This window comes from Numenius arquata, chromosome 24 (assembly GCF_964106895.1).
Source record: "Numenius arquata chromosome 24, bNumArq3.hap1.1, whole genome shotgun sequence".
NCBI classification, from domain to species: domain Eukaryota; kingdom Metazoa; phylum Chordata; class Aves; order Charadriiformes; family Scolopacidae; genus Numenius; species Numenius arquata.
Genome location: NC_133599.1, coordinates 1,134,989 through 1,161,547, shown reverse-complemented (window position 1 = coordinate 1,161,547; position 26,559 = coordinate 1,134,989). Strand labels below are relative to the sequence as shown.

At 46.5% G+C, this 26,559-nt stretch overlaps 1 protein-coding gene across 5 annotated transcripts in view; it reads left to right on the top strand.

Moving 5' to 3' along the window:
• RAP1A (RAP1A, member of RAS oncogene family) overlaps positions 1–25,515 on the top strand; it is a 35,474-nt gene extending 9,959 nt beyond the window's left edge. For 4 of the 5 annotated variants that reach the window (XM_074163286.1, XM_074163290.1, XM_074163288.1 and 1 more), the window contains exons 2-9: positions 7,251–7,320; positions 11,306–11,389; positions 14,155–14,223; positions 15,173–15,229; positions 16,126–16,266; positions 19,531–19,674; positions 22,149–22,264; positions 23,564–25,515. In XM_074163286.1, coding sequence (XP_074019387.1) covers positions 11,333–11,389; positions 14,155–14,223; positions 15,173–15,229; positions 16,126–16,266; positions 19,531–19,674; positions 22,149–22,235 — 555 coding nt within the window. In that variant the 5' untranslated portion in view covers positions 7,251–7,320; positions 11,306–11,332 and the 3' untranslated portion in view covers positions 22,236–22,264; positions 23,564–25,515. Of the gene's footprint in view, positions 1–4,163; positions 4,340–7,250; positions 7,321–11,305; positions 11,390–14,154; positions 14,224–15,172; positions 15,230–16,125; positions 16,267–19,530; positions 19,675–22,148; positions 22,265–23,563 lie in introns of those variants that run through there. The other variant, XM_074163287.1, reaches the window with a different exon arrangement.
• Positions 25,516–26,559: the final 1,044 nt, after the last annotated feature.

Genomic DNA, 26,559 nt, shown 5'->3' with positions numbered 1-26,559 from the left:
CTACAGTGCTAAGGTACATCCATCAGTGACTGTATTTAGGTACTCATTACATGGATACCCATTGCTGTAGGGGTTTTATTTAAACTGATAAACAATGTAGTATTAATAAGTGGCCATATGGTAAGTGGGGCTTTTCATTCAAAAAATCATTGTTAAAAGAGGCGTTTAATTAGCTGCAGTTGCGTGGGAACTGGGGGTGCTTTGGTTGCTCGTGGCTGACGCATTAAAGAGTAAAGTATTCCTAAGGCAGTGAAAATCTCTAGGCTGCATATGCAAACCTGACCTTTAGATAGGTCTGCATGGTCAAATCCAGCGTATACACACAAACTGGTTATTTCAGCTTTGCCAGTAAGATTTAAAGAATCTTAATATTTTCTGGAATTTGTAAGTTAGCCCAGTCTCCTGGAAAGCCGGGCACTGTCCACGCTCACAGATGACGCATTTTTAGAGGCTTAATATTAGCCTTAGAATTGATCACTGAGGGGTAGAAATACATCTGAAAAGTACTTCAAACCTCTACAGTTTTTTCAAGGAGTTTCAAAGAAACCTGAATTGGGAGGAAGCTATATTGGTTTCTCCATCAAAGGCGTGATGCTGGAGACCCAATAAGGACCAGCTGGATGCCAGCCCCCAGCAGTGACCAGTGTCTGGGCTTCGTGACCAGTGCCTGGGCCCTGTTACTGCAGAAATAAAATAATTAAAGTGCAAGCTGAAATTGCAGCGACAATCTACCTACCTCATGTCACTTATTTACTCTAATTATATAAACCAGGAAGAACATAGTTAAGAACGTTGCCAAGCTACTATCAGCACAACAAATTATTCTTACCAAGTATAATGTAGTTGGTGTTTTGCTACGACTGAGCCTCCTAGAGTCTGTCTGGAATTTGATCTGTATTAAAAAAGGTCAGAACATTTTTTTTCCAAGTAAGTAAGTGAAAAAAAAAAAAAACTTTATAGGGCTTAAAACTCAGTGGCAAGTTGTGGATGTGGTAGACGACAGATGGAGGAAGTCCCATAAATGGCTCCTGTGTCTAATGTTTATGCCCTTTAACATTTACATGTTTTGCTGGCAAGGAAGGGGGAAAGGAAATGTTTTTCTTTTCTTCTTCTGAAAAAGCTGCTGAGAACTCCTCTGGTTTGTGTAAAGCCCTCTGCCGAAAGTACTCGAGTAGCTGTAGATGAGGAGAAGTGGCTGAGTGGGGCCGTGGCACGGCTCGGGAGGACCTGGGCTTTGCCACCCTGCCACCAGCTGGGCCCGTCACCGGCAGTCGGTTGCCATAATGTGGCTACTCAATGCTTCCTATGAAGCCGATTTATACCCGTAATTGAGAAAAGCCTGTTTTCTCCTCAGTCTGCAGCGTTTAGGTGGATGTCTTCCCTGCTGTTTGCCGATCAGTGCTCATTAGTATTGAGTTCGCAGCGGTGCTGCAGCCCGTCCCGCGGGGACGCTGCCAACTGCAGCCGGTGACGTCGCGCTTGGGCTAATTTGGGGATGCAGAGTGTGCTGGGCTTTGAGCTTTGCTTCTGGCTTCCTTTCCCCGTCTTTGTCGGGCTGGCACACGTCCCTAGCAACTTTCTGCAAATGCAGACCAATAGGACAAAACATAAATTAGCTGTTTCAGGATGGCAGGCTTCAGCTGCCCAAAGCACTTGTTCCGTGCCCGCGGTGCCTCTGTCGCACGGCAATTTGAGCCGAGGACGTGGGCACTCGCTTCCATGGAAGTTACCGTTAGGATATTGAAAATGGCAAGTTCAGCGTGAAGCTGGCTGCAGGGAAGATTACAGACCGAGGAGAGGATCAATCTCAATGTGTTTTGCTTCACATCACTTTTTTCAAGTTGCAGAATTACTGCTGCTTTCAAAGGAGATCGTTTCCCTGGGCTGCTGGCGTGGGTGTAGTTAATTTGCTGGGAGCTCCCGTTGGGCACAACGCCGGAGCCAGGAGGGACGACTCTGCTGCCGGAGGACTTTACTCTCAGCCCAGGCGTTTATGACCTCGGCCCTGCAGCCGGAACCATCCCGGTGCGGCACAGGAGATGGGAAATGAAGCGGAAAGCGGGGATTTGGGGGTGGTTCGGAGGAGCACACGGTCGGGACTTGAGCTTTTGAGGACGGAGGTGTGCAAGCTTTGAAGGCAAGGCCTCTTGCTTTTTCCAGTTGAACACCTCGGGTAACAGCTCGGGACAATGTCATTTCTCTCCTGTGTTCCCAAATACCCGTTTGCTTATTTGGCTCGTCACGAGCTCCATTTTTCGTGTGTGCTTCGCGCTGCGGTGGTTTTGTTTTTATCTAGTACTTCAAAAACAAACAAAAAAAAGAGTGTATTTAGGTTTAAATTAGTGAATCGTGATCGCCTCTCACTTGGACAAGGAATGTTATTAAAACATTGCTGCCTTCTTGTTTGTAAATTTATGACTTATTGGTGAAAGTTCTCTTCTATAAATACTGGACTGTTACAATATTGGAACATTGTTACACTTTTCACTAATCGCAGTGAGTTCAGTTCCTAATTACTTGCGCTTTAGCCCAGTAGTGGTTCAGGATCAGATTCAATTCCTGAGCCTTGTTGTAGGGAACTGGAGCTCGCTCAGGAGTTGCTCCGGCTCTTCACGTAGCGAGGCTTCCCCCGGGAGTGCCTGCGGTTCCGAGTGTCCAAAATAACCTGTTTGCTAATCCTGAAGTAACCGAAGGAGAAAATAAGTTGATTAGGCAATGTAAATTCCTGCTTGGAACCAAAATGTTTTCCTTGTTTTTACAAGAAATAACTCAGGTTTTGGCCTGCGTTAAATTTGGAACAAAAGCGTATAAATCTGGAGGGGCAGAAGCAGAGTCGCCCTGCAGTTGGGTCGTGACTCAGTGGCGGTGTGGTTATCCAGAGTTAGTTATACACTTGTTGCCTTGAGCTGTCTTTGATTTGATGCTGAAAGCAGTCAGTGGAAACGGTGATGTTTTTACTGTTATAACTGCAAAATTGAGGGTGAGATTTCTGCCATAGTGTATAAAATGTGTGCTATGATATAAAGTTAATACAGAAAACACGTTTACTTGGGTCTCTCATATCAGAGTGATAATGAGCAACATAATAGAGGCAGACTCTGAAGCTTGTGTGAATGGAAGTTTGTGAAATTGTACTTTAAAGTCCGGCTGAAGTCCTGCTTTCTGCTTAGTCTTGTCTTCCCCCCTCCTGCTCTCGTCTCTCTGCTGTTGGTGGCCTCGGGCACCCTGCGGGAGGTTTCGCTGTGCCCTGCAGAGAGGGAGATGGACTGCCTTGGGCAAGGGATTTGGCAAGTGAGTCCATGGCAGTGATGCTTATTATTTAAGTAAATTACATGCTAACTAACGGGGTAAGTCTATGGTGGTGTTTGTCTCGTTGCTTTTTAGGGGAGCTCTCTGTTAATTAATTGCGCAATTTGCAGACAAACACCCTTTCATTTGTGATCCACCGTCCCTCTTCCAGACACGTTTCCGTAGCTCGCGTGTAACAATTGTGTAATTGTTGACAGCTTTGATTAATATTAGGGAAGCATTTAATGTGATTTCAACTTCATTGGGTAATTTAATATCTAAGATGTGGTGGTATACATGGTGTATAACAAATAACTAATTAGGGAGCAGCCGGTGAGCGGGGCTGTCGCTCGGCAGTGCCGGAGCTGGGCGGCTGGAGCAGCGCGGTGCCGCTGGCAATTTGCAGCCCACGTTTGGCAAGCGCTGGCCCTTGGTGGAGCCAAGGGGAGAGCCTGGGTCCTGCGTTTCCGGCCTTTCCTGCGGTAGCTTTCTTTCTGTATGTTTTTTATTGTGGAGGGGCTCTGCCAGTTTTAGTGTGATTTTCTTCATTGTAAATCTTTGCAGAAGTGCTGGATTTGCAAACACGGCTCTGAGTAATGAAGGGATTTTGGTGGAGCACTGAGCAATGTTGGTTTGTTTTTTTTTTTTTAAAAAAAAAAATAAATCCACCCCTTTTCATGGCCTAGTTTATAGTAACTTAAAAAACTGGCATGAAGAACATTTACAAGTTCAAAATTAAACAGGTTTGTTTATAGTAGCCATGATTCAGTATTTAACCGCCAGGGTAAAAATAACCAAGACGCGTGGCTGTAACGTCCCGAGGCTCTGCCCCTCTCCCGGGGAAGGCGATGCCCCTGGGGGTGGCAGGGCCAGCCCGGGACAGAGGTGCTGGAGCTCACACACACATCTGCGTGTTTCTCTCCCCGGTCTGTAAAATGCTGACGGCACGTTTCCCCTCAAAAATGTGAAATGTTTTGGTTTCCGCATGTGCAGAGCAGACTGCTAGAAAAAGGGAGGTGTGGGTGATGAGCAAGCCAGCGCTCAGGAGGAGGTCAGTCTCGTTTTTCTTCCCTAAAGCCGGGTGAGTGGTGTTGCTCCCTGCCCCTCTCTCCTCTTCCCCTGGGACACCGCGGTGCATCTTCTCAGGGAATGGCAAGAGAGGAAGACTCGTGTCGGGCCGGGAGCGCAGGTGGCTGCGGCGGCTGCACCTCACGAGGCCGTTCCACGCTGGCTCTAGAAGCTGGTGCTTGTGGTTTGGGGTGTGCTCCTTCAGGGCCTCGCTTTTCTCTGTTCCTTTTCTCTCACCCTTTTTCAAACTAGGGCTGTGCCTTGTGCTTCTTGAGTCAAAATGCAGCCTGCGTTGCTGAGTTGTCATCTGTCTTCAGTCCTGTCCCTGAGACGCTGTCAGCGCTTTCGCTAAAAATCCCTGTTTCTGTACAAATTGGATCCAAGCGAATGCTTGGAGCAGGAGCTGCCGGAATGAGCTCTGCTTTGCTCTAGACCAACTTCCTATTATATTTGGGAAAATATTCGATAAGGATTATGACAACTTCATTGTCTATTTCTAAAACACTTTGATTTCTGTGGCTCCAGGGTGGCACATGCCCATGGCTCTGGGGTGTTGGGTGCAGAGCTGCTAAAAAAAAAAATATTTTCAAAAAACCAAATTGCTCTGTTTTCATTTCAACTTCCTATGATTCTAGCATTAAAAGGGGAACAATTGCTTCCCACTCTTGAGGACCGGTGAGATGCTGTGTCTCCTGTCTGGGTGCACCTCCACGCTCTCCCTCTGCCCCTCCTTTTCTCACGCCTTCTAGGTGCTCTTCAGGCAATGTCACACACGTGGTGTCTGTGCTGCCCAGGCAGGGCTGGGACAGCCTGTCCCCCTCCGTCCCGCTGTGACGTGGGGCTGCCCAGATGGCTGGGGAAGGAGTTTGGACCGGGGCACGGCAGGGCTCCTGCATGGGGAGGTACGGGACAGGATGCCCGCGTTGGTTCAGAGAGACCCTGATAGCATCAGTGCCTGATGCTTCTGCTTCCTCAGCCTCCCGTGGGGCCGTGCTGCTGAGATCCTGCCGCTCAGCCGCAAAGGCACAGCGTGGGCCCACAGGCACTGTGTGTTTCTTACAAGAAAGAAACATGATGGGTTCTGTAAAATAATTTTACTTTGTAGGTGTTGCAGCAGTCCCTGGATTGCGAGCGGTTGAGTGATGGTTTCTCCCATTGGTGACCACTCGTGGTCGCTGGGCTGCTCTAAATGCAGCTGGCTTTCTCCTGTGTGCTCGATAGGAGAAAGTACTATGTTTTAATCTCTTAAAATGCATTGCAAACTTGATACAACCTCAAGCAGGGTTAGGCTGATCTCAGTTCGTCTTTTGTAAGTGCAGCTTCATGTAGAGTGTATTAGGGAGAAGATGTCCAATGGGAACATGGTGATTTGACTTAAGCAGCGCCCATCTGCAGAAGAAAGTTGTCTTTTTTCTTGTGGGAAAAGCAAACTGGGGGAGAGGAGGAAAGGGCCTGGAGAGCGCAGGAGGCTCCCGAGTGCTTGGAGATCCGTAGCAGCCGGCTTTCGGGTGAGGGTTTGATTAATCCAGTTTGTCAGAATGGATGGAGTCTGTTAATCTGTTAAAAAGCGGCCATGCCTGTTTAAACCTACCTGTTGGATGCGTGCTCAGTGTGTGGTGGAAGGCCAGCTGGTGCCCACGGTGGCATACCCAGCCCCACTTTGGCCACCCCGAAATGCTCCGAGTGGGAGCTGTGGAGGAGCAGATGCTCCCGCTCTGCCCGGCTTCCCCCTCGCCTCTCGTCCAGCCGTGGCCTTCTGACTCATTTAGTACTGACTCAGTTCTTAAATATCTTTGCTGATCTGTTATCTGTCACTTGCTCTTCAGAAACACGTTTCCCCAGGTTTCTGGGGTAATGCTTTCCCACGCCGGTGCGGTCTCAGCGTGCTGCGGGGGTGAGGGCGGTGGGCAGAGAGGTTCAAGGGAGCTGAAAAAAGGGATGTGGGAGCCTGGATCCTGTTGGCTTTCGACAGGAGTTGGTCATTGAATGGTTCTTAAAAATTCCCACCCCTGGGTTAGCTGACGGGTGAACGGTCAGAAATTGGGAGAAGACAGCCATCAGTATGTAGCAGGATGAACTCCATCGTGTCGAGGTAGAAGGCATTGCTGGAGGAAAGGGAAAAAGCGAGACTTTGGAAGCGTATGTGACCTTTTTGCAAATGCAATCATCAAATAACAGCTACAGGGGATTGTGGACGGAAGTGGCAACTTTGCATAAATCCTGTAAAAATTGATGTAAAGAAAGCCATAGACAAGCGGTTTGGCTTGGCAGCTCGGCTGGGTCCAGCCCCGCTGCCGCAGAGCAGTGGATGTGCCGTGGCTCAGGGAACCGAGAGTCGGTGGCCGTGGGTGCTCTGTGTTCAGGCCGATGCTTCGTCACTCGGTGTGACACATTGGGTGGCTGAGCCGACACGGCTCCGGGAGCTGCACAGCACAGGGACGAGTTTTACTTCTTGCTTCTAAAAGCCATTGGGGTCCTGTATTAAGCAGAAATGTAAACTTTATGGTTGTGAGATTGATTTTTACTTTTTAACTTGAGAAAGTTCAATTTTGTATCTTCTTCCTATGGTTTACCTTAACTGCAAGTCCAGTTTGTAAAGAGTTTTTTAATGACACGCTCAAGTAGAAATTGTGTTTTGCCACTGCCTTCCACCCGGCCCGCTGCAATCTTTCACTGTCACACACACAGCGTTAAATTGTGCCAGAGTTCTTGTTTATAAGGTAATTTGGTTCCAGTATTCAGAAATTGTGTAGAGCTCCATTGATAAAGCAAAGGGCAAGTTTTGTGACAGGCGTGTTTTGGTTTAAAACCACAAAGAGAAGATTTGGCGCTTGCATACACTGTCACTTGAAAAATGATTTAAATGATTAATTCTTTTTTTTTTTTTTTCTCAGTCCCTTACAGGGAGCCTGGAAAAACCTTCCGTAGGGCTGCTAACACTGATGAGAGATCTTTTATGCCAAGGTATGATTTTTTTAATGTTCTCAGTGTATTTGAAATGAAATTGCTAACTGAAAACATTGGCAGTTGGGGAAGTTTGAGAACTGATAAGTGTATAATGCATTGTTTAAAATGAAAAGTTGCCTGAATCTTGTTTCCTGTGGTGGGGAAGAGAAACCCTGAAGTTTTGTGTTCTGTCTTTCCTGATGTCCTCTGCTGTTGTACAAAATACAAACCTATGAGTACAGTCAACAGTTTTTAAGGCTGAGTCAAGAATGTGTCTGCTTTGATTGTTATTTTGTTAAGTCTTCGTTATTGTCTTACTGAACGGAGATTGTGTCATCAGACACAGCCAACGTTTCACCAAGTTATGCAAAGCCATCGGGTCATGTGCTCGTACCCGTCCTCCTCACCCTGCGCCGTGGATCTGCTCCTCCTGCTCCAGCGGTGTTTGGAGAAAGAAGGAGAAACTGATAAATACAAACTGCCTTCTTCAGATGTACAGAGCTGTACTCGGGCGTTTGCATTCCACAGGGTGCACCTCACATCTCGCTGTGAAGTTCTTGCACCCACTCTCTTTCACTGCTGTCTTCACTTATCGTCTTTGTTTATGCTTCTCTCTCCCCATCATCCAAATTATAAACTTCTTGATGAGCTGGTGAAACTTCTCTAAGAGGAGCAGCTAATTTTTGCGGCAGGGTTATCTCCTGAAGGGCTTGGTCATTCTCCCCCCGCTGTGTCTGCCCAGCTCCTTCCGCTGCTTGGGAAATACCCTGAAAGTTTTGCTGCTCTGAGCCCTCATTCAGCCACGTGGTTGCAACGGGGCGGGAGGTGGTTGGTGCAGTTAAAGATGCGGGTGAGCTGGGGAAAGCTGGGCTCTCCAGAGATGCGGGTGAGCTGGGGAAAGCTGGGCTCTCCAGAGATGCGGGTGAGCTGGGGAAAGCTGGGCTCTCCAGAGATGCGGGTGCTCAGAGCCATGTTTCAGGTTACAGCTTCATCTGCCTTTGCATCCACCTGCCCGTCCCTCAGAGATCCTTCTGCCGTCCTGCCTTTCTTTGTTGCGTATTTAAACAGATATCCTGCATCTTTTCTTCACATCTCCATCAGTTCACAGGGGAGGGCTCTTCACGCTTCCTTCAGGAAGGAGCTGAGCAGTTTGGGGCTGATGCTGAGTATGCGTTTCTGTCATTTCCCAGGCAGTGTTGTGACAGCAGCAGCAGGAAAGAGATGCTGCTGTTAAAGAATAAAGAAAAGAAGAGATTAATCTGGAGGTGTCGGGTGTTTTGCAGTGTAGAAGCAAAGTTTGTTCACTCTTATAGCTGAAACTGAACCCTACTGATTTATCACTGTATTGAAGTGGCTGTGCAGGTGCTGGGCAGGTTGGGGGGGCCCTGCTGCCTGGGGCAGTGATGGGTCAGGGAGATGAGGTGTGATCTCTGCCCCATGGTTGTCCTGCCCCAGAGAAGTGGCTTTGTGTGAATGGGGAAAGGGAGCACGAGCGAGGAGACACGCTTACCTTTTGCTTTATTTTTGCACCACAGTGTTCAAAACTAATGAGATAATTTCACAGCATTTATGACAACAGTAAGACCTATTTTTTTTATGCTGCTTCATGATCATATGCTTTTCTTGCCTCGAAAGAAACACTTAACACCCATAACTTCATTCCATTTTGAACCATAGCCATTGCTTCCCAGCACGTGACTCCACTACCCAGAGCTCTGGGTGGAAATGAATGCGACAGTGTCTGACTCTATTTAGGTGGGCACAAGCAGTTGCCAAATGAAAAGTTGGCTGGGATGCAGCATAGTAATTTCTTGAGCACTCTATTCATGTTGTATAAACAGATAACATTAACATACTTGTGAAAGAGCTACAAGATAATTAAGGCATGTGGGGTTTACAGTAATGAGGCTCATGCGTTTCAGGATCTTGGTTTCCTGTTGCACCTGAAAAGAAAAATAATCAGCAAATACTGTAGAGAAGAAATGAGAAGTTAGTCTTGTACTGCTCCCAGCTGAAACTTTCCCACAAGTATTTTTACTATAAATAAGAAGTGGAAGAGTTCACAGCTAAATTTAACCCTTCATTTGATTGCTTTCTGGGGTTTCTTGGGTGGAACAGAGTGTGGAACTGTAGGAAGATGAAGATAAACCAAATCAGTAAGTTGCATTTATGGTCTATAAAAAATGTATGGCCTTTTAATTTCTCAGGATTATCAAGGGGAAAATCATTGCTAGTTGGAATTCCCCTCTCCTTTCCATCCAAAATCATGATTTTTGAAAAAAAAAGGAAGTGGATGTTACTTCTCGGGGAAACTTTCACGCAGAAGAGCTTACAGCTGCCAGAATAACCAAAAATGTTGGTGTACTAGAGTGCAGAGACATTGCTTGCTCTGCTTTTAGCTATTCAAAGTTACCATTCTGGAAAATCCCTTTCAGTTTGACTTAGTTTCACAATTTCTATGAAGTTAAGAAACTGCAGCTCATGTAGGTTTCAAGAGTTGAAGAATGAAGAAGAAACCGCCCCAAGGTGCTGAAAACCGGGGGCTGCTGGTGGTGTCACCCTTATCCCCCCGCTGAGGTTCGGGAGAGGGAAGGGCAACTCGGCTGCGTGGCTCTGAGCCCCAGCGTGGGCTGGCCAGCCCTCTGGTTCTGTTCTTTGGACTTAAAATGAGCCTAAACTTGTGTTAAACCAGCCACAGAATTTGTGTGTCTCTCTCCAGCTGCACGCAGGGTTTTTTTTAATTTTTGTTTTAACCTGCGCTTGTGTCACATTTAGGCCATAAAACATGCTGTGGTTGAGGGCTGAGGGTTAAATGCAGGATGTTTGGGCAAGTCTGCAGCGAGGCGTTTGCTGCCAGTCCCGGTGGCTCTGGCGGGGACTGGCTGTGGCTGCGCGGCAGCACGTGGGGCTCCTCTGCTCTCTCTGTGCTACAGCTTTCCCTTGGGAATTTAAATGATAGAAAAAAACCTGTCCCGATTTGGTGATTATATAAACTTGAGACACAGATTGTCGGGGAGTTGTCCACAGTTGCAAAGCTAAAAATACGATCCCTGTTCTTCGCAGACTGTTGTTAGCGGTAGTCGACAAGGTGATACATTTCTCTATCAAACTACTTGGAATACATTTTTATTTTTAAAGCAATCCTCGAACTGCCGGCAGTGAGCCCATAAATCCTGTGCTAACGTTAGTTTGAAATGCCTTTGAGAGATGCAGCTTGCCCAGGCTCATAGCACTCGTGTTTCCGAAGCCTTACTTGGGAAGAAAGCGCTATCTTGCTGGGGGAAGAGGGGGAGATAATTAGCTGCTGAGGTCATTGTTTGCTTGAGCTCGTTGATAGGGACAGCCCGGCCTGGCGTATAATGTAAACATAGTGTAAAATGTTTATCACCAGCGTTGTCATTTGCCTTATTTGTCAGGGAATCTCGGTGAGAATGAGGAGTTTTCTGGTGCTGCGCAGCAAGTGGAGGGAGTTGCAAGATTTCCATAAAAAGGCAGAGCCCTGGCTGGGGCACAGGGAGGCTCTGCCTTGGCAGCCACCATGGGCTGGCCTTTTCCAGAGGGAAAATACTGACCCGGAGCCTTCCCTGCTGGGGGCGGGTAGGAGACGTCAACCTCTCTCCTTGCGTCTTTCTGAGCTAGTTGTCTTGTCCAATACTTGTTATTTTATGCTGTAAATGCTGAGAACGCGGAGGACAGGCAGCGAGAGCGTGTGCTCCCCCTGCACTGGTGGCTGCACTGTCTTTGTACCGTGGTGGATTCACCCTCCTCCTCTCCCAGCACCCGCAGGCTCACGGGTCCTGGGCATCTCAGACAAAGTGGAGCTGTCGGAGTGGCCTTCTGAACCCCAAGTGCCCAGGTGGAAAAATAAACCCCATGGCTGTTACTAAAGAGATTTCTGTTCTCAGGAGTGTTTGGAGAAGGGGAGCGTGCTGCTACTTTCAAAAGACATAAATGCGTATGTGCGGGCACGCTTTTAACTGTTGGCTTTTTTCCTGCTTTCTAGATCGTTGCTGTTTGAACAGACCACACCATGCGTGAGTACAAGCTAGTGGTCCTTGGCTCAGGAGGTGTGGGGAAGTCCGCTTTGGTGAGTTTTGGGAAGCAGTTTTGAAACCAATACACAAACTTCAAAATTTGGCCTATCTTATTGGAGGCAGCGCTCGTTAAATGCATCGGGATATTTGTACGACGTTTAACACGCAGAGTGACTTCCACGGGGCCACTGTTACACTGCTGAAGTGTCCGTGAATTTGTGTCACCTTTTTGGAGAAGCAGCAGGCGATTAGTCCCGGTTAGAGTAGTTAGCATTTCATTTCTGCTGCCCACATGGGTATAACGCTGTAAATGACTGAATGTCTGTATCTAAGTAATAAAAGCCTGGCCTGCACTGGAACAGCGGGTGAAGGCTTGCCGTGCCTGGCAGGGGATTCGCGGAGGTTGCAGCCGTGTGTACCTTGAAGGCTGCGTGTTTTCCATCCTGGATGGGACCCGAATGAGCCGCCTGGACTGAAAACGCAGGGCAGAATGAGAAGTCGCCTCCAGCGTGTGCAGCACGAGGGATAAGCAGACTGATGACACTTTGCACTCCTTAAGTACTTGTGTTGTTTCTAGTAAGAGGTTTATGTAGCGGAGTTGATAGCAAAGCATTGTAAGAGGGATTTCTGTCACCTATTTATCACGAACCAGTCAAGCAGCTCACTCCAACAAGGAAGGCGAAGAACTGGTCAAGTGTAAAGTTATCTAAAACAAGGAACTACACCGTGTTCCTTTTCACAGAAGATGATAATACCTGACCAGCCGTTCGTGTCATAGACACTGCTTCTTCCACCATTGTTGATTCTGCTGAAATAGGTGATTCTAATCTTGGTAAATCACCTGCACAATCCAGATGAATAGGAGGAAAGATTATTCAATTATGTATAAAATTTGATGTACTCTCTCAGAGATCCCATCCTAATCCTTACAAGATGTAGGTGTACAATTTTTTTTATGCACTGTAGTTTTCCACAGCAACTGGAGCAATCTGTATTACGTTTTCCACCAGCACCCTCTCGATTGAGTGTCTTGCTGTTCTTACATAATGGTGAAAGACTCTCGAGGTAAAATACGGCACTTATTAAATCTGACATACTTGAATTTTCATATTTGTGATGTAAAGTCTGAGTCGGCATCCATCCCTGGCCTTATTAAAGGCTGAAATGTGAATACTTAGTCTTGTAAACAAAAGTTACATTCTTTTTGACAGTCTAGGTGCTAAGTAAGCCTGTCTTGTAATTCATATGTTACATTGATCCCTTATATTTATAACAGGACACAGTAAGTGCCAATTAGCAGCTAAGAGTGAGTAATATTTAGCTTTCACAATGACGATTTACAAGCAAGGAGAGGGATTTAAAATAATATGGAGGTCACTTTAAATTTTCTTTCTTTGAGCTGTATAAACTAAAACGTCTAACAAAGAGGCTGGTGTTCCTTTTCAGTCCTGTGCTTTCATTACAATATGGTGTTGTTTCACTGCAAATCCATCTTATTGTTTTAACTCTTCTGTGCCAATGCGGTGCTGGTTGTGCGTTTGGTAGTGAAGTCAGGACAGCAGAAAACCCTTCAGAGTTATTAAGGCACAGCTATTTTGCAACTTCTTTATAAGTGTTTGCTGTGCAGTAGTTTTGTCCCCACTTCTAACGAGAGTAGACTCGTGACTTCTGGAGTGTCAGTGGGCGGACAGCGTTACCAAGAGCATCCAGTTGTGCACAGTCCTATGGAAAACTGGGAACCAAAGTTGGGGGACACAGCCCCCGGACTGATAGAAAGTTATAGAAGTCTTGGATCCACACATAGCCTGGAACCAACTCCAGGTTTCTGTCTTATCCTTTGGCCTTTCTTTCCTCCTATAATCAATAAAAGTAAAGTACATCAGAGGTTAAGAATATTCCATAGTAAGACAGGTTATGAATGAAGTTGAATATAGTTGTAATTATGATTCTACGTAATTGGTGTCTCTTTGAACACACAAGCACCAGTAGAGATAACAAAAGTTAGAACAGTGATTTATTAGAAATAAATCAATTTGAGAAGAGAATACATGGGTTCAGTTAATTTCCTTTCAGAGCAGTGCTGTATTTGCAGACATAAAATAAGACTGTGAGTGTTGCAGTAGAAGGATGAAATGTCATGAGTGGTTTGTCGCTCTGAAGGCTGGTTCACAAGCACCGTTCCCAGAACAGAGGGGACAGCCTGGTGGGGAATGTTTAGAGTAGATTCGCTTTGAATGGGGGAAATAGATTCGCTTATATATGGGAAGAAAGACTTCCTCTTTGAAATGAATGATGTCTCCTTCTTTAATGGCTTAATACAAATTGAGCATCTGGAGATGCTCCAGATTTAACGTGTTGCTCTGAATATGTCTGTGCTCTGGGCACGTCACCCGGAGCAGCTCTGCTCTAACCCGACTGTGATTTGAACCGAAATGTGGATTTTCCACGACGTACTTTTCCACAGTGTACAGATTGCCAGTTCTTCTGATTAAACTTCAAGTCTTCCATATTTGGTGATTTTTATTCTTCTAAAGTTGCAGGCACTGAAGTGAAGGCATTTCTGAGAGCACCATCTTTTATGAAAAAGCAACAAGAAAACAGTTTACGTTTCAAAAAAGTTTTGAAAACCTCCTTGAGTAAAGTGATTCTTAATACAACAGTTAAAAAACTGAAAATGCGTATGTCTCTCTCTGCTCCCCACTGTTGAATTTTAACAGCAGTGTTGAGCAGTTTATGCAGTGTTACTTTTTCATAAAATGCTTCCTGGTGAATGTTACTGGTTGTGTTCAGTTCACTTACTTCTTTTCTCTCTCCACAGACTGTACAGTTCGTTCAGGGAATTTTTGTTGAAAAATATGACCCAACAATAGAAGATTCGTACAGAAAGGTAAAATAATGAGGGTCAGGCTGTTACTCAGGCCTTTTTGCTGTCACTTGACACACAATTATTACTTCAAAACATGAAGATATCAATATTTGCTGTGCGTATGTTCGCTGTGAAAGCTCTTACAGAGGATACATGTGCCATTCATCACAGCAGGCTGGAGCACTGGAGCATAGCCATTGCCTTGTGTTGTTTTCTTTTAAGGATGGCTGTTTTGCCATTTAGTTCAAATGCGTTGGTTTGAAGGCATATAAAATTCCTTATGGCCGTTCTGGATGCAGGCTTGTGATTGCTGAGCAAAAGTCCTTGTCAGGATCCCTGACGCTGCCGTAATACGTAACGCTACCAACAGAGCCGCTTTCTTCACTGGGTTGATGTCAAGTAACCCATTGTTTCACAGATTAGCATAAATGTTACCATAATTAAAGGTACCAAAGCATAAAATAAAAATTTGTAGCATTTGTGCCTGTGATAATTTAATGTAAATTGTCCTGTGAGTTCTGCTGTTAAGTTTATTTGACTTCCCTGGAATTGCCCTCATTGAATCTGAGATGGTTCTCAGGGAGTGGAAGACTTGCTAAGCCGAACTGTGAGCATCACTAAATACCGTGCTTTTTCTTTTCTTCCTTCCTCCCTTCTCTCCCAGCACCAAAGAAAAACTAAGTTAAAGGTTCTTTGATTTGTACGAGTGGATTTTATCTCACTTAAGTTGAGATGTTTACAATGAGCTGCTCTATTAGGCCTTTAACAGAGTCCTGCAGCACAAGCGTGCTGACCCAGACGCCTGGCTGGGGGTGTAATTAACCCTCTCTCAGCGCTGGGGGGGTGCAGGTGGCCGGCTCACTTACAGAGGTCTTTGTAGCAGAAGTGGAAATTAAGCTGATATTCCTCTTGCCTGTCCCATCTCAGACTTTAGTGTTAACTGCATTTCTCTCTTCCCTTTTCTCCCCAGCAAGTGGAAGTAGACTGTCAACAGTGTATGCTTGAAATCCTCGATACAGCAGGGACAGTGAGTATCATTTCTTTTTCAACTCTCGCTGGAGTTTCTTTGTTGAGAGAGGTCAGGTGTAAAGAGTTGCCGTCCCACTGTCACTTGCCGTCCTGCAAAATCCTGCCACTGAGTAAACAGACCTTGTAATGGCTGAGTGCACATCACAGGGGGAGGACACGCTTCCTAAAAGTTAGCTTTATTTAGAAAGCTTTGAAAATTATTAACAGCAATGCAAAGGCGTGGAAGCAGAAGTGGTTCTGGTGAAGCTGCTTTCACAGGCGTGGACAAAGGCGGCTCTGATTGGGTACAGACTGTCCAGCACTTCATTGCGTTGAACCTTTAAGCCCTGTTCATGCTAGAGATGACCACTGTATAATTGTGCATGTTCAGAGTGATCAGGCAGTGCCTTCCCACGCAATCGTGCTCACAGTAAATCGTGAGTGTGTGACACCCGGGCCTGTTCCAATAGCGTGTTAGAGGAGAAATTGAATTTCCAGTCCGTATCTGTTGCCTGGGGAATCCTGGTGGCAGACTGGTGCTTAACACCGAACCAGAAAATAAATGAAAGATCACTACAAAACATGTCGGCCAAACCTTGACACCTTGTGTTGTGGTTTGGGGCATACAACAGTCCATCTGCAGATAGACTTTTATTGCTGCTCTTCATTTGTTCCCCATTTTTTCAAGAAGCCTTTTTCTCTATTAGGGGAAAAAAAAAAGACAAAGGGAAAGAGATGTGTTAATGCTTTTATTAAATGTGCATGCTTCGGTGGATTTCTGTAAGAAGGGGTAAAAATGCAAATGCATGCTGTACGGTACTATGTTCTTGTCTCCATTGTAATAAAAGTATTCCTTTGTAAATGTTCATTAGCCGCATTCGCTAGCTAATCACTTTTTAAAACATCTAATTACAGGAGCAATTTACAGCAATGAGGGATCTCTATATGAAGAACGGTCAAGGGTTTGCACTAGTATATTCTATAACAGCACAGTCCACGTTTAACGACTTACAGGACCTGCGGGAACAGATTTTACGGGTTAAGGACACTGAAGATGTAAGTAGGATATTTTTTGCTTTGCAAATGTTTAAAATGCTTTGGTAATGGAGCACACGGGAAGTAAGTGTATGACGTAGGTGAGGTTGCCGGTGGCTTCTGCCATGGTTGCCCTGTGGCTGATGGAGACGTGCGGGAACTCCCTCTCTGTGGAGGCTTCCTCCAGAAGGAGCCGAAATGAATATTTTTTTGCCTCACAGTTGGTAATGTATTCAAGGCTTTGCCCTGAGGAGTGTGAAAAAGATTGCTGATTTTTTTCCACCGATGGCTTAAAAGTTGCCACCGCCTTTGATGTCGGTGGCTCTGGGGTGGTGTCAGTCCCCGAGGAGCAGCCGCCTCTTGCTCCCGGCCCCACTCTCCGTACGGCGGGGCCCCGTGAACAGGGCTGGGACACGTATTTAGGCCAGACCCTGGTAAGCCGTGTGCATTGTATTTAAATAGCTGCTCAGGAAAATGCAGTTTGCGCAGTGACTGGGATGAGCCGAGGGCACCTCGGCGGCTGCTTTCTCTTGGATCTTCGGTGTTCCGTGTCCCTATTACCTGGTTTTGAACAGCTTTGGTTCCTCCTTGGTCTAACAAGCTGAACTTCTATTTATGCAAAAACTGATTTTCATTTAGGTAGGGATTACACTTGCATAAATCCCTGGTAACAGAGTCCCTCGTTGGCCGGGTTGGGAGCCCGACGCTCCGCTCAGCTGCACTCGCGGGAGGGGAATTTGCACTGTAAGCTGCTTGAGTTCGTGGGACAATAGAGACTGTTGCTTTCGTTTTACTTCAGTGATTTGATTTAATTATTAAAATACATTTATTTATGTTGTTTTAGGGGGCTGTTACTTGTTGAATCCAAGCCTGAGAGCCTTTTGAACATTTAAGCCATGTTCTGCTGAGTTAGGGAAATGCGCTCCTTCCTGTATTTGGTTTCAGAACGTGTCTTTTAAAATCGCAATACTTAAACCATTAAATCATGTATGTCTCCCAAAGTTTAAATTCCAGTCTTCTACTTGAAATAGAAAATGAACAAAAGCTAGTTGTTACTAGCATTGCTACTCCAGGTTTCTGATGTAAAAAGTAAAATTTATTTCTCAAAAATAAAACCGGGATCATTTTCTAATCAGTATGGCTGGGAGTTTTAAATACAGAAATTAATCTTGAGTGTAGTTGAAGAGAAGTTGAAGAGAGTACAAATACTAACATAGAAGTAGATTAGAAACATACAGTGTGTTGTAAATTACAAAAGGAAGTGGATGATGATTTATTTTCCAGCTGGAAAGTACTCGTTTTCTGTTCAAAGACTGAAATGCTTCAGGAAATGGAGCGGGTGCACACCCATTATCAGCCGTTCTTTAGATTTTTCTGCTCTCACACAGCGCAGGGCAAACAGGATGCTGGCGCTGCCGGGTGCCTGCCGAGCCCCACCGCTGGCTCGCCTTGCGAAATCCCCCCTACCTCTGCTGTATCGTCCCCTCAGATCTCTATGAGCTGCAGGTTGTAAAAGCAAACTTCAAAATGATCCGTCACCCGCGATTCTGCGGCGCAGCAAGCCCTGAGGTGTGTGTCTGTCTCCAGGGGGCTGTGACAGTGTCCTGTCAGTGCCCCGGGGATGGGTCCTGCGGGGGGCACAGCAGCTGGGATGGCGCTGCGATCTCGTTGTCTTGTAGATGAGGGAATATCCTTGTAGAAAGGATAGGTTGGGTTGGTTATTAGGGAGGATTTTGGGGAGCTTTGGGTGTTTTTTGTTTACTTGCTTAAGGTCTTTTCAGCCCATTTGTGACATCTTGGTGTGCTGCAGCCGTAGCAGAGACGGCCTGAGGAGCAGAGAAAGCCTTCTGAAATCATAGATCAGGACGTTATCTCTGACATAGATTAAAAAGAGTACTAAGACATCTTTTTGCCCAGTTTCTTTCTCCTGAGAGAGTTTTAACTCACTATCTAAACGTAACTGATGAGAACAAGTCTCCTGCTGCTTACGCTCCCCAGCGCTTACTCTGATACTTTCCGAGACAAATGGATTTATCACTTAACGAGCACAAACTGCTCTTGTCTCTGCACTCCCCAAGCAGATACAGTCACAGCCCTGGGGAGGACCTGGTGATGTTCGGTGGGGCAGGAGACCCATCCTTTCTGCTGGCCCTTGTGCCGTTGGCGGGAGGGCCGGGCAAGCCGAGGGACCCTCCTTCCCTGCAGCCTCGTGAAACACATGGGTAACGAGCATTTACTGCAGCCAAGGTCCTTTTCCTACAGTATTAGATTTCTCTCTTTTTCTGTAGGAAATGTCACAAGAATAGGGTTTCCCTGAGGCACTTTCTTCCTCATGAAGGGGCGAGAAGGTGACTCACCCCAACACTTTAGAAAGCCGGGGGCTCACGGAGCGGGGCAGATGGCCTTTCATCATTGCCTTGAACAACTGATTTGCCTGTATTTGCGTCATGGCTCTGGGGTGAATCTTTTGAACACGTATCAAATGTTTATTCTAATATTGCATGAGATTATTTATCGGAAGTGATGTCCTTTCAGGAGCTGAGCTGCTAGATGGTCACTAGTTGGAAATCTAATTATTCTAATCTAAATATCAAGCACAGTATTTGTGCCTTTTGTAGTTAACATCCTGGTTTCTGTGTGTGTGCGAAACCTGTCGGTCGTAGGATGCTGCATCGAGATGAGAAAGGCAGCTGGTTTTGTGCACGGGGCTGGGGGAATACTGGGCTGCACAGGACTAGTCCTTTTCATTCCGTGGCCAGGGCAGTGCTTTTCAAAGGTGCTTCCATTTATTGTTGTGTGGCTCAACAACAGGTTGACAAGATAGGTCACAGGGGCTGAAACACATAATGTATGTCTTAAAACACGTGCTGTACGTTCTGTTGTCTAAAGTCAGCTGCTCGCCTGCTGTCACATGCAAGTCCTGAAATGCTTTTCAGTAGTAAATTAAGTTTTTGACTAGAACAGTGTTGAACGTAGAGACCAGGAAATAAATCTTTACTAACTTAAGGTTGTGCTGAAATATTGCCAGTCGGTTTTACGGTGTCCTCCATGTGTTTCGTTTTAGCGAACCGGGGTGCTATAGTACGGACTCTGTTCAGCCCTTTCCCAGCAGGCATCTAAACTCCAGTCTGGTCTGTGGGCTCTGCTGAACTTCGGATTGTTATTGTTATTCATACTGTCTATGTTGTCTTCTCCCCCCGGACCCGTGCCTTTGTAAGCCATACCGTTACAGTCCATGCTGTATGCTAATTTGCTGACGCATCTCTTGCTCTTGCTTCTCTCCAGGTTCCAATGATTCTGGTTGGCAATAAATGTGACCTGGAGGAAGAGCGTGTAGTCGGCAAAGAACAGGGTCAAAACTTAGCAAGACAGTGGTGTAACTGTGCCTTTCTAGAATCGTCTGCAAAGTCTAAAATCAACGTTAATGAGGTAACTATCAGCTGTTCCCTTGTCTTTCCTGCTTCAGCCATGTTAAACCAGCACACGGTCCTTCATATAGTTCTTAATTGAGAAGATTCAGGATGATTCTGAACTACCAGCTTAAGAAAGGCTTGCGACGACGTGTATTTGGCTGCTCTTTCTGTTCATTTTGAGGAGACCTGCTCCTTTTTCTCTGTAAAGGGCGGGTGACTTCTCCAGGTAGGTGCTTTCTGTGGCAGCGGACGTGAACAGCAGAGGGTTCTGAGTGAGCCCTGGAGGCTCTCAGCTTAGATAATCTTTGGTTGGAAAGTGTACTCTTTCAAGGTAGCTGCTGTTGCTATTCAGAACGTGGATTATGCCCCTTTTGTATTACACGTTGTGTTCGGTGGCGTGGGCTGGTTTTGAAAGTACTTGCTTTTCACATTCCTGCTATGTCTGGCTGCTCAGGCCGACATCCCATCACAGTCCTCCTCTGGTAAACTGCTAATTCACTGAGACCGTGTCCCAGCATATCTCTGTCTAAGCAGTTCTCTGTGTCTGAACGAGAAACTCCTCTGCAGTAGGTGTGCCTTTTGCTGCTGCCCGAGGTCGTGCAGCGCTGCTGAGGGAGCTCTGCTTGACATCAGCCACCAAGTTTTTATTTTCTGCCGTGAATGATCTGACTGTTACAGGGGCCAGGTTTCCGCCACAAAAGCTAAGGTGACCCCGTTGGGCGTAGCTGGTGTGGTGCCAGGAGATAACTGGGACCGTGGAGGAGGCTGTGTGATAAGCAGAAGCAGTAGGATCTTGGACCGGCCCCAGCGTTAATTTGGCCGCTCATGGGACATGCTCAGCACAGCATTTACTCGGGTGGAAGGGAAGGGAGCTCTGGGCTGCAGGAATTGCAGCTCCTGTGGCTGGGATTAGCCTGGCTGCAGTGCACACTAATCTAACCCGGTAAATATAGCTTGCTGAGCCAGCCTCCTGCCAGGAGGGATCTTTTGTGTGTTTGTGTCTGAGCTGTAGTAAAACTATGAATGTTAAGCAAGAATCTCGTGGCTCAGTCATCGAACAGAATCACTGCGGAGTGTAACGAATTCCAGTTTATCTGTATTTCCCCAGTTTGTGGCAGAGACTGACCCCTCGTTAGCCAAAGGTGCCTTAAAGCTCTCCCGAGAGCGGTGCAGGGACGGCAGAGCACCGGGCTGTCCTGGGGCGAACGTGCACCCGTGGTAACAGACCATCATCCTTAGCCTGTGCATCCCCTGGCTCCATATTTCCCTCCTGTCTCCTGCCTCCGGCGAGACACATCATAGAAAAGAAAGTTACTACCTGCAAGATTAGTTTCTGGTTTTATTGTGATCTTAATTTTCTGGTTTTCTGCCAGTTTATATTGTCTGGTTATGAAAAGCATAAAAGCTGAGGAAATCAAAGAGAAGTAACATAAGCAACTTACTGTACTGGTTATTTGTTTCATTTGAAACTGTTTAACTGTGCACTGGTGCTTTTTCATGTAGGTAATAGCCAGAAAATCTTAAATTTCCAGTTGCTGCAATTTTTTATAAACTGTTCTTTGTTTTCTGAATTTCCTTGGAATCAACAAGAATTTGTGAGCTGTCAGCCACTCCAGGAAGGAAAAAAAGTAAACAAGGACAAGGGTGGAGCCTTCTGAAGGTTTAAATATTTCGCCTCAATACTGTGACCGGCTCCAAGCATTTTTGCAAAGCTCATTTTGCTATAAATGGGTTGAGCATTGCTGGGAAAACAACTCACAGCAACAGCGTTCACAAGAAACTCTTCTCTGGAGCTGAAAGAGGCCCCTGTAATCGTCTCCTTCTGGAAATGTCCGAGTTCAGGGCAGATGTTTTGCTTCTCCTTGTGAATTTTATTAATAAAACTTGAAATATTAGACCAGGCAAAAAGGTGAAGTAATTAAGAGCTTGACTTCTTTTTGCAAAGAGGAACATTAACAGAGCATCCTCTGGAGCAGGTGAATGCAGACCCCTTTTGGAGGCAAAAGCCAAGGAAAAGAGATGCCTTTCCCTGTGCTGAGACTACACTACTGCGTCTCTCTCTGCAGAGACACTCAGCAGCCCAGGGGCCGCCAGTGGGAAGATCATCCTGAAGGATATTATGCCTGTCTTTTAAAACACCTTTTGTCATTTCCCAGTTTTCTCCCACTTTTCCAAAGCAAGGGCTGTGTTGCCATTTAATTCCCGTCCTCTCCTGAAGCCTTTGGTCACACACCCTGCAGGAGAAAGCTGGGCTGCAGGATGGGAGCTCGCAGCTCCCTTACGTTCCGCACACGGATGGGAGCCCTGTGCTCTCTTGTGCCGTAAGCAGCTGCTTGAGAAACACCTTTAAGTAAATGCAAGCAGTTTAACTGAGTTTCTGAGACTGCAGCCCCCAGGAAAGAGTATCAGCTTTGCCAACCTGCCTGATTTTTGACACTTGTGTAGTGTTTTATCACTTTGATTTTTTCAGTTTGTGTTTGTCATTTTCAGATCTTTTATGACCTGGTCAGACAGATAAATAGAAAAACACCAGTGGAAAAGAAGAAGCCTAAAAAGAAATCATGTCTGCTGCTTTAGACGCCCATCGTGCAGCAGCTCTGAGCCAGGTAAGAGGTTTCAATCCCACCCACAGCTCAGGACCGTGAGCTGCTCCCAGCAGAGGGGGGACTCGCTCCCCTTCCCTCCGCTCCTCGTCCTTCCCTCTGCTCCCAAATACAAAATTCTGCATTTGTTGGACTTTTTAAGAAAAGGCATTTCTACTGACTGACCTGGCAGAGGAGTCTCTGCTTCTCTCCCTTTCCCCTTTTGCTTGGGGTGATGAGTGCGACAGGGCAGGAACTTCCCTTTTACTCTTGCAGGTTCTCTCTGTCTTGTGACCCCGCGCTCGGGGCCACCATGGCTCAGTTCTGCTTCCTTTTTATCCTCTGCTGAAATTTGGCAGCATCTTTGTGACTTGTGTTATTGTTGCAGCTGCTGTCTCAGTCCTCGGTGCTCTGGGGACAACGGCAAATCGGTTTGGGTGGGACATGGATTTCAATGGCACAAAAATAAAAAGCTGCCCACCAAAAAAACCCCCCAAAGCAAAAATGAAAACAAAAAACCACTCCAAGGTTAGAGATGGCTATAAATAATCTTCCTGTGTATCTTGGCAGGGGACTCCGTGTGCTCACATCTGTTCTCGCGCACTCCTGAAAGAAAACAGCATTTCTGTAGCTTCAGGTTCTGGTAGGGTGTTGGCACACGCGTGTGTTGCATGGCCAGGGGCATGTGGGGCAAACAGCCCCTCTGGGCGCTGGGACGTGAGAAACATCTCCTGGCCATAGAAGGATTTCAGGGATGAATTCTGAGAACAAATGGCTCTGCTTCTGCCACGAACAGCTCTGAAGTTCGTGCTGTTCATGTAGCGTTCGTGGGTGTTCACGTAGCCCAGGTGTCACTGAGCAGAAGTGGAGCTCTGCACTAAACCCGGCTTCTAAGGACTCCTCACTGATTGATGAGTCTCTTACTCTCAGCTTTGAACGCCAGAAAAGAATAGCTTAGGGTTGTGGGGAAACAATGGCCTTAGGAAAAGCAATTGAGGAGCGCGTCTCAAGTGGCTTTTCCTGTTCCTCAGGTGCTGTAGCTGGATTTGGGTAGTGTGGTGTCCCAGTGGGCTGATAGAACAAGAGCTTGTTTCTCAGAGTTACAGCTCCCAGAGTCTCTTTTCTTTCAGTACCTCTGAATTCGGAGGGCGGTAGGAGCCAACCCCAGTGCTGGGGGAGATGAGCTCTGCCTGCTGAAACGCAGCGTGTTTTCCCCCTGGGCCAGGGAGGCTTCCAGGAGACCGTTGGTCTCGGGGGCAGGATGAGCAGGTCCCTCCATCACCTTTTCCTTTTTTTTTTTTTTTTTTTTTTAACTTTTTCTAGATTGCAGGAATGAAGAACTGTTGCCTAAATGGAAAGTGCCAGCATTCCCGACTTCAAAACCTTATGGAAATTAATAACCTATCCGAAGAAGCTTCTCCTGTTTTTATATACTATGAGAAGAATTTAGATCTTAAAATGGTTTGCACACAGTCCCTGGAAAAAGAAATTACTCTGTGTATATCTCTTGGAAATCTAAGACAATAATACTCCTCCTTTGCAATAGCAGTTAAAAGATGTGAAAATAAATATAATTGACTCTAGTGTATGATTATACAAAGGAGCATGGATGCATTTCAAATGTTAGATATTGCTACTATAATTAAAATTTCATATTGACCCTTTTATCATAATTTCTCCCCATCAAGCACTAAAAATGTTCCACCGTTATATTTTATATCTATAAATATAGATATATATTATCTGAAATTTCCCTTTGAACTCACTGCAACAAATAACTTTTTTGAGTCATTGACTTCATTTTATATTTAAAAGTTATGGAATATCATTATTTTCATTCTGCCATTATATTCTAATTAAAAAAGTTTGTGCATAATGCTTTGGAAAAATGGGTCTTTTATAGGAAAAAACTGGGATAACTGATTTCTATGGCTTTAAAAGCAAAAATATATAATATACTAAACCAACTCTAATATTGCTTCTTGTGTTTTACTGTCACAGATTAAATTACAGCTTTTATGAATGATTAAATTTTAGTACATTTTCATTTTGTTTCTGTGTTTTTGTTACGGTTTCCAGGCTTTGGTTTTTATCCATTTTTTTGTGAATTCCTCTTCCATTCTGGTAGGTGAAGTATTTTGTTGTAGCAAACCCCACCGGTGTGTGGTTGGGCTGATGCCATGTCCTCACGCCCCCCCCCCCCCCCGTTGCTGGGTGTATTTAATCCTACCGCGCTCTCGAGTACAGAAAAGCTACTTTCAATTAGTTCTCTATATTCTTTTGAATGTTTAACGATTGTATTCTGCTGAAAATACTTCCTCTGTACAATTATTTTTATATGTACAAATTTGGTTTCATGTTGTACGAAGGTCTGACTCTTACTGTGCTCCTGGGTGCCCCCCGTTGGCGGTGCCCCCCGTTGGGGGTGCCCGTGGTGCTCCCCCCAGCTCAGCATCTCCCCAGGGAGCTGCGGAGGGGAACGCTGGTCCCATCTGAGTACAATTTCCACAAAGCAAATGGCTGCTGTACGTTTTTTGACAAAACCTGGCCAACCTTCCCTGGGCTGCACAGTCAGCTGAAGGGCTTTCTGCTGCTTTTGGGTTGGTTTCTTTTTTCTTTTTTTTTCTTTTTTTTTTTTTTTTCCCCAATACCTGTTGGTTCCATAGAGTTTAAAAGAGCAGATATGAAGAGACGCGCGGGTGCTCCGCCTCCGTCCTCCTGGCTACCTGCAAGTGAAAGAGCCGCCCCGGGAGCTGTGGGGCCCGGTCCCATCCCGGTGAGATGCTGCTGGGATTCCCCCAGGGTTGGAGGACTCGCTCCCGCTCCGCTTCTGTGTAAGTGAGAGGAGAAATGTATCTTCACAGTAGAGAAAACCTCAGGACCGACTTCGTCCTGGTTGTTTAAATGGGAAATCTAAATGTAATGACTAGCTGGTGACCAGTGGTTCCTGGGCCCGGTGTATTGGAAACCAGGGGGGAGAAATTTCTATAAATAGGGTTTTCTAAAACTGTGTTCCTGATGCAGCTGTTGAATTATACAGAGATCCCAGGTTCTAAATGCAGCCCAAACAAGACTGGATGAAGATATTTGGTTGACAATAATGTGAACGCATCTGCCTACTTACGAGCTCTTAGGACAAACGTAGTTCCTTAGCTGGTCGGCCTCTACCTACCTACGCGCCTCCTTTTTCAGGAGGAGCAGAAGCATGGTCTTTGCAGGTTGGTTATCTTTACTAAATGTAAAAATATTTTAGTAATAAAGTAATTTTAATGTACCTGCTGATTGCTAGATGTCTCTTCTCTAAAAACAGAAACCTAACCTGGATTTTCTCGCTACGCCGCGGTGTGTAAGTTCGTCCAACCTCATTTCATAAACACCAACTGTGTTTTATCCGGAAGAGCCGGCGACGTTACCTGCTGCCGGCAAAGCTGGGGGTACTTGGGGATGGGGGTGCTTTTCCACAGCCCTCCGGAACTTTGCGTCTCTGCAGCGTCTCCCAGTTCTCCTGTTCCCAACGCGGAACTGGTTGTTCTGGGGAAGGCAAGTCCAGCCTCTTCAGTGGCTTTTTTTGTCCAAGCGGGATCTGCCCGGAGCACCCCAGGGGTGGGGGGTCCGGGGGCTCCCCAGGGAGATGCTGCTGCTCCCTTCACCCCGTTTGCCGGAGGAGCTGGAGCGGGAGAGGTTGGTAGGCGCTGGTGGGTGCCCAGGAGGGGCTGGGGGGGGGGGGGGGTCTGCGGCGCAAAATGAGCAGTAAATTCGGGGTAAGAGCTGGAGGAAGAGGCGAAAGCGCTTCCCAGGCCTTTGCCACTAGATGGTGGTGTCGGAGAATCGGAGGGGCCGGGGCGGTGTCGGCGCGGGGGGGTTCGCAGCGGGGTGTAAAGGGGTTTGCGGGACCCCCCCCGGCTGTTCCCCGCACGGCGCCCGCCCGTGCTCTCGGGGGCCGGGGGGGGCTTTTTCCTCCCCTGGGTTTGAGCGGAGCGGCCCCGGTCCTGCCGCCGCGACGGGGGTTTGTGCCCGAGCAGAGCCTGTCCTCGCGCACCCGCTGCTTGAGGTTAAAACTGAGTTTACCGAAGAGCGTCCTAAAGAAAGGGTGACACAAAACCCGCCCAGAAGTGGTCGCGTGGTTCTGCTGCCGAGCAGCATCCAGCCGAGCAAAGCAACGTGTTGCTGGGAGGAAAGGAGCACATTTAAAATGTCAGCGAAGCCCCGCGGTCCCGGAGTCATCCGGAGTCATCCCGCTCCTGCTGGCGTTGGTTTGAGCTGTGCAGGGAGTGGTTCGCGGGGGGCTGTACTGTTACGCTGTTCTTGAACTTCTCAGT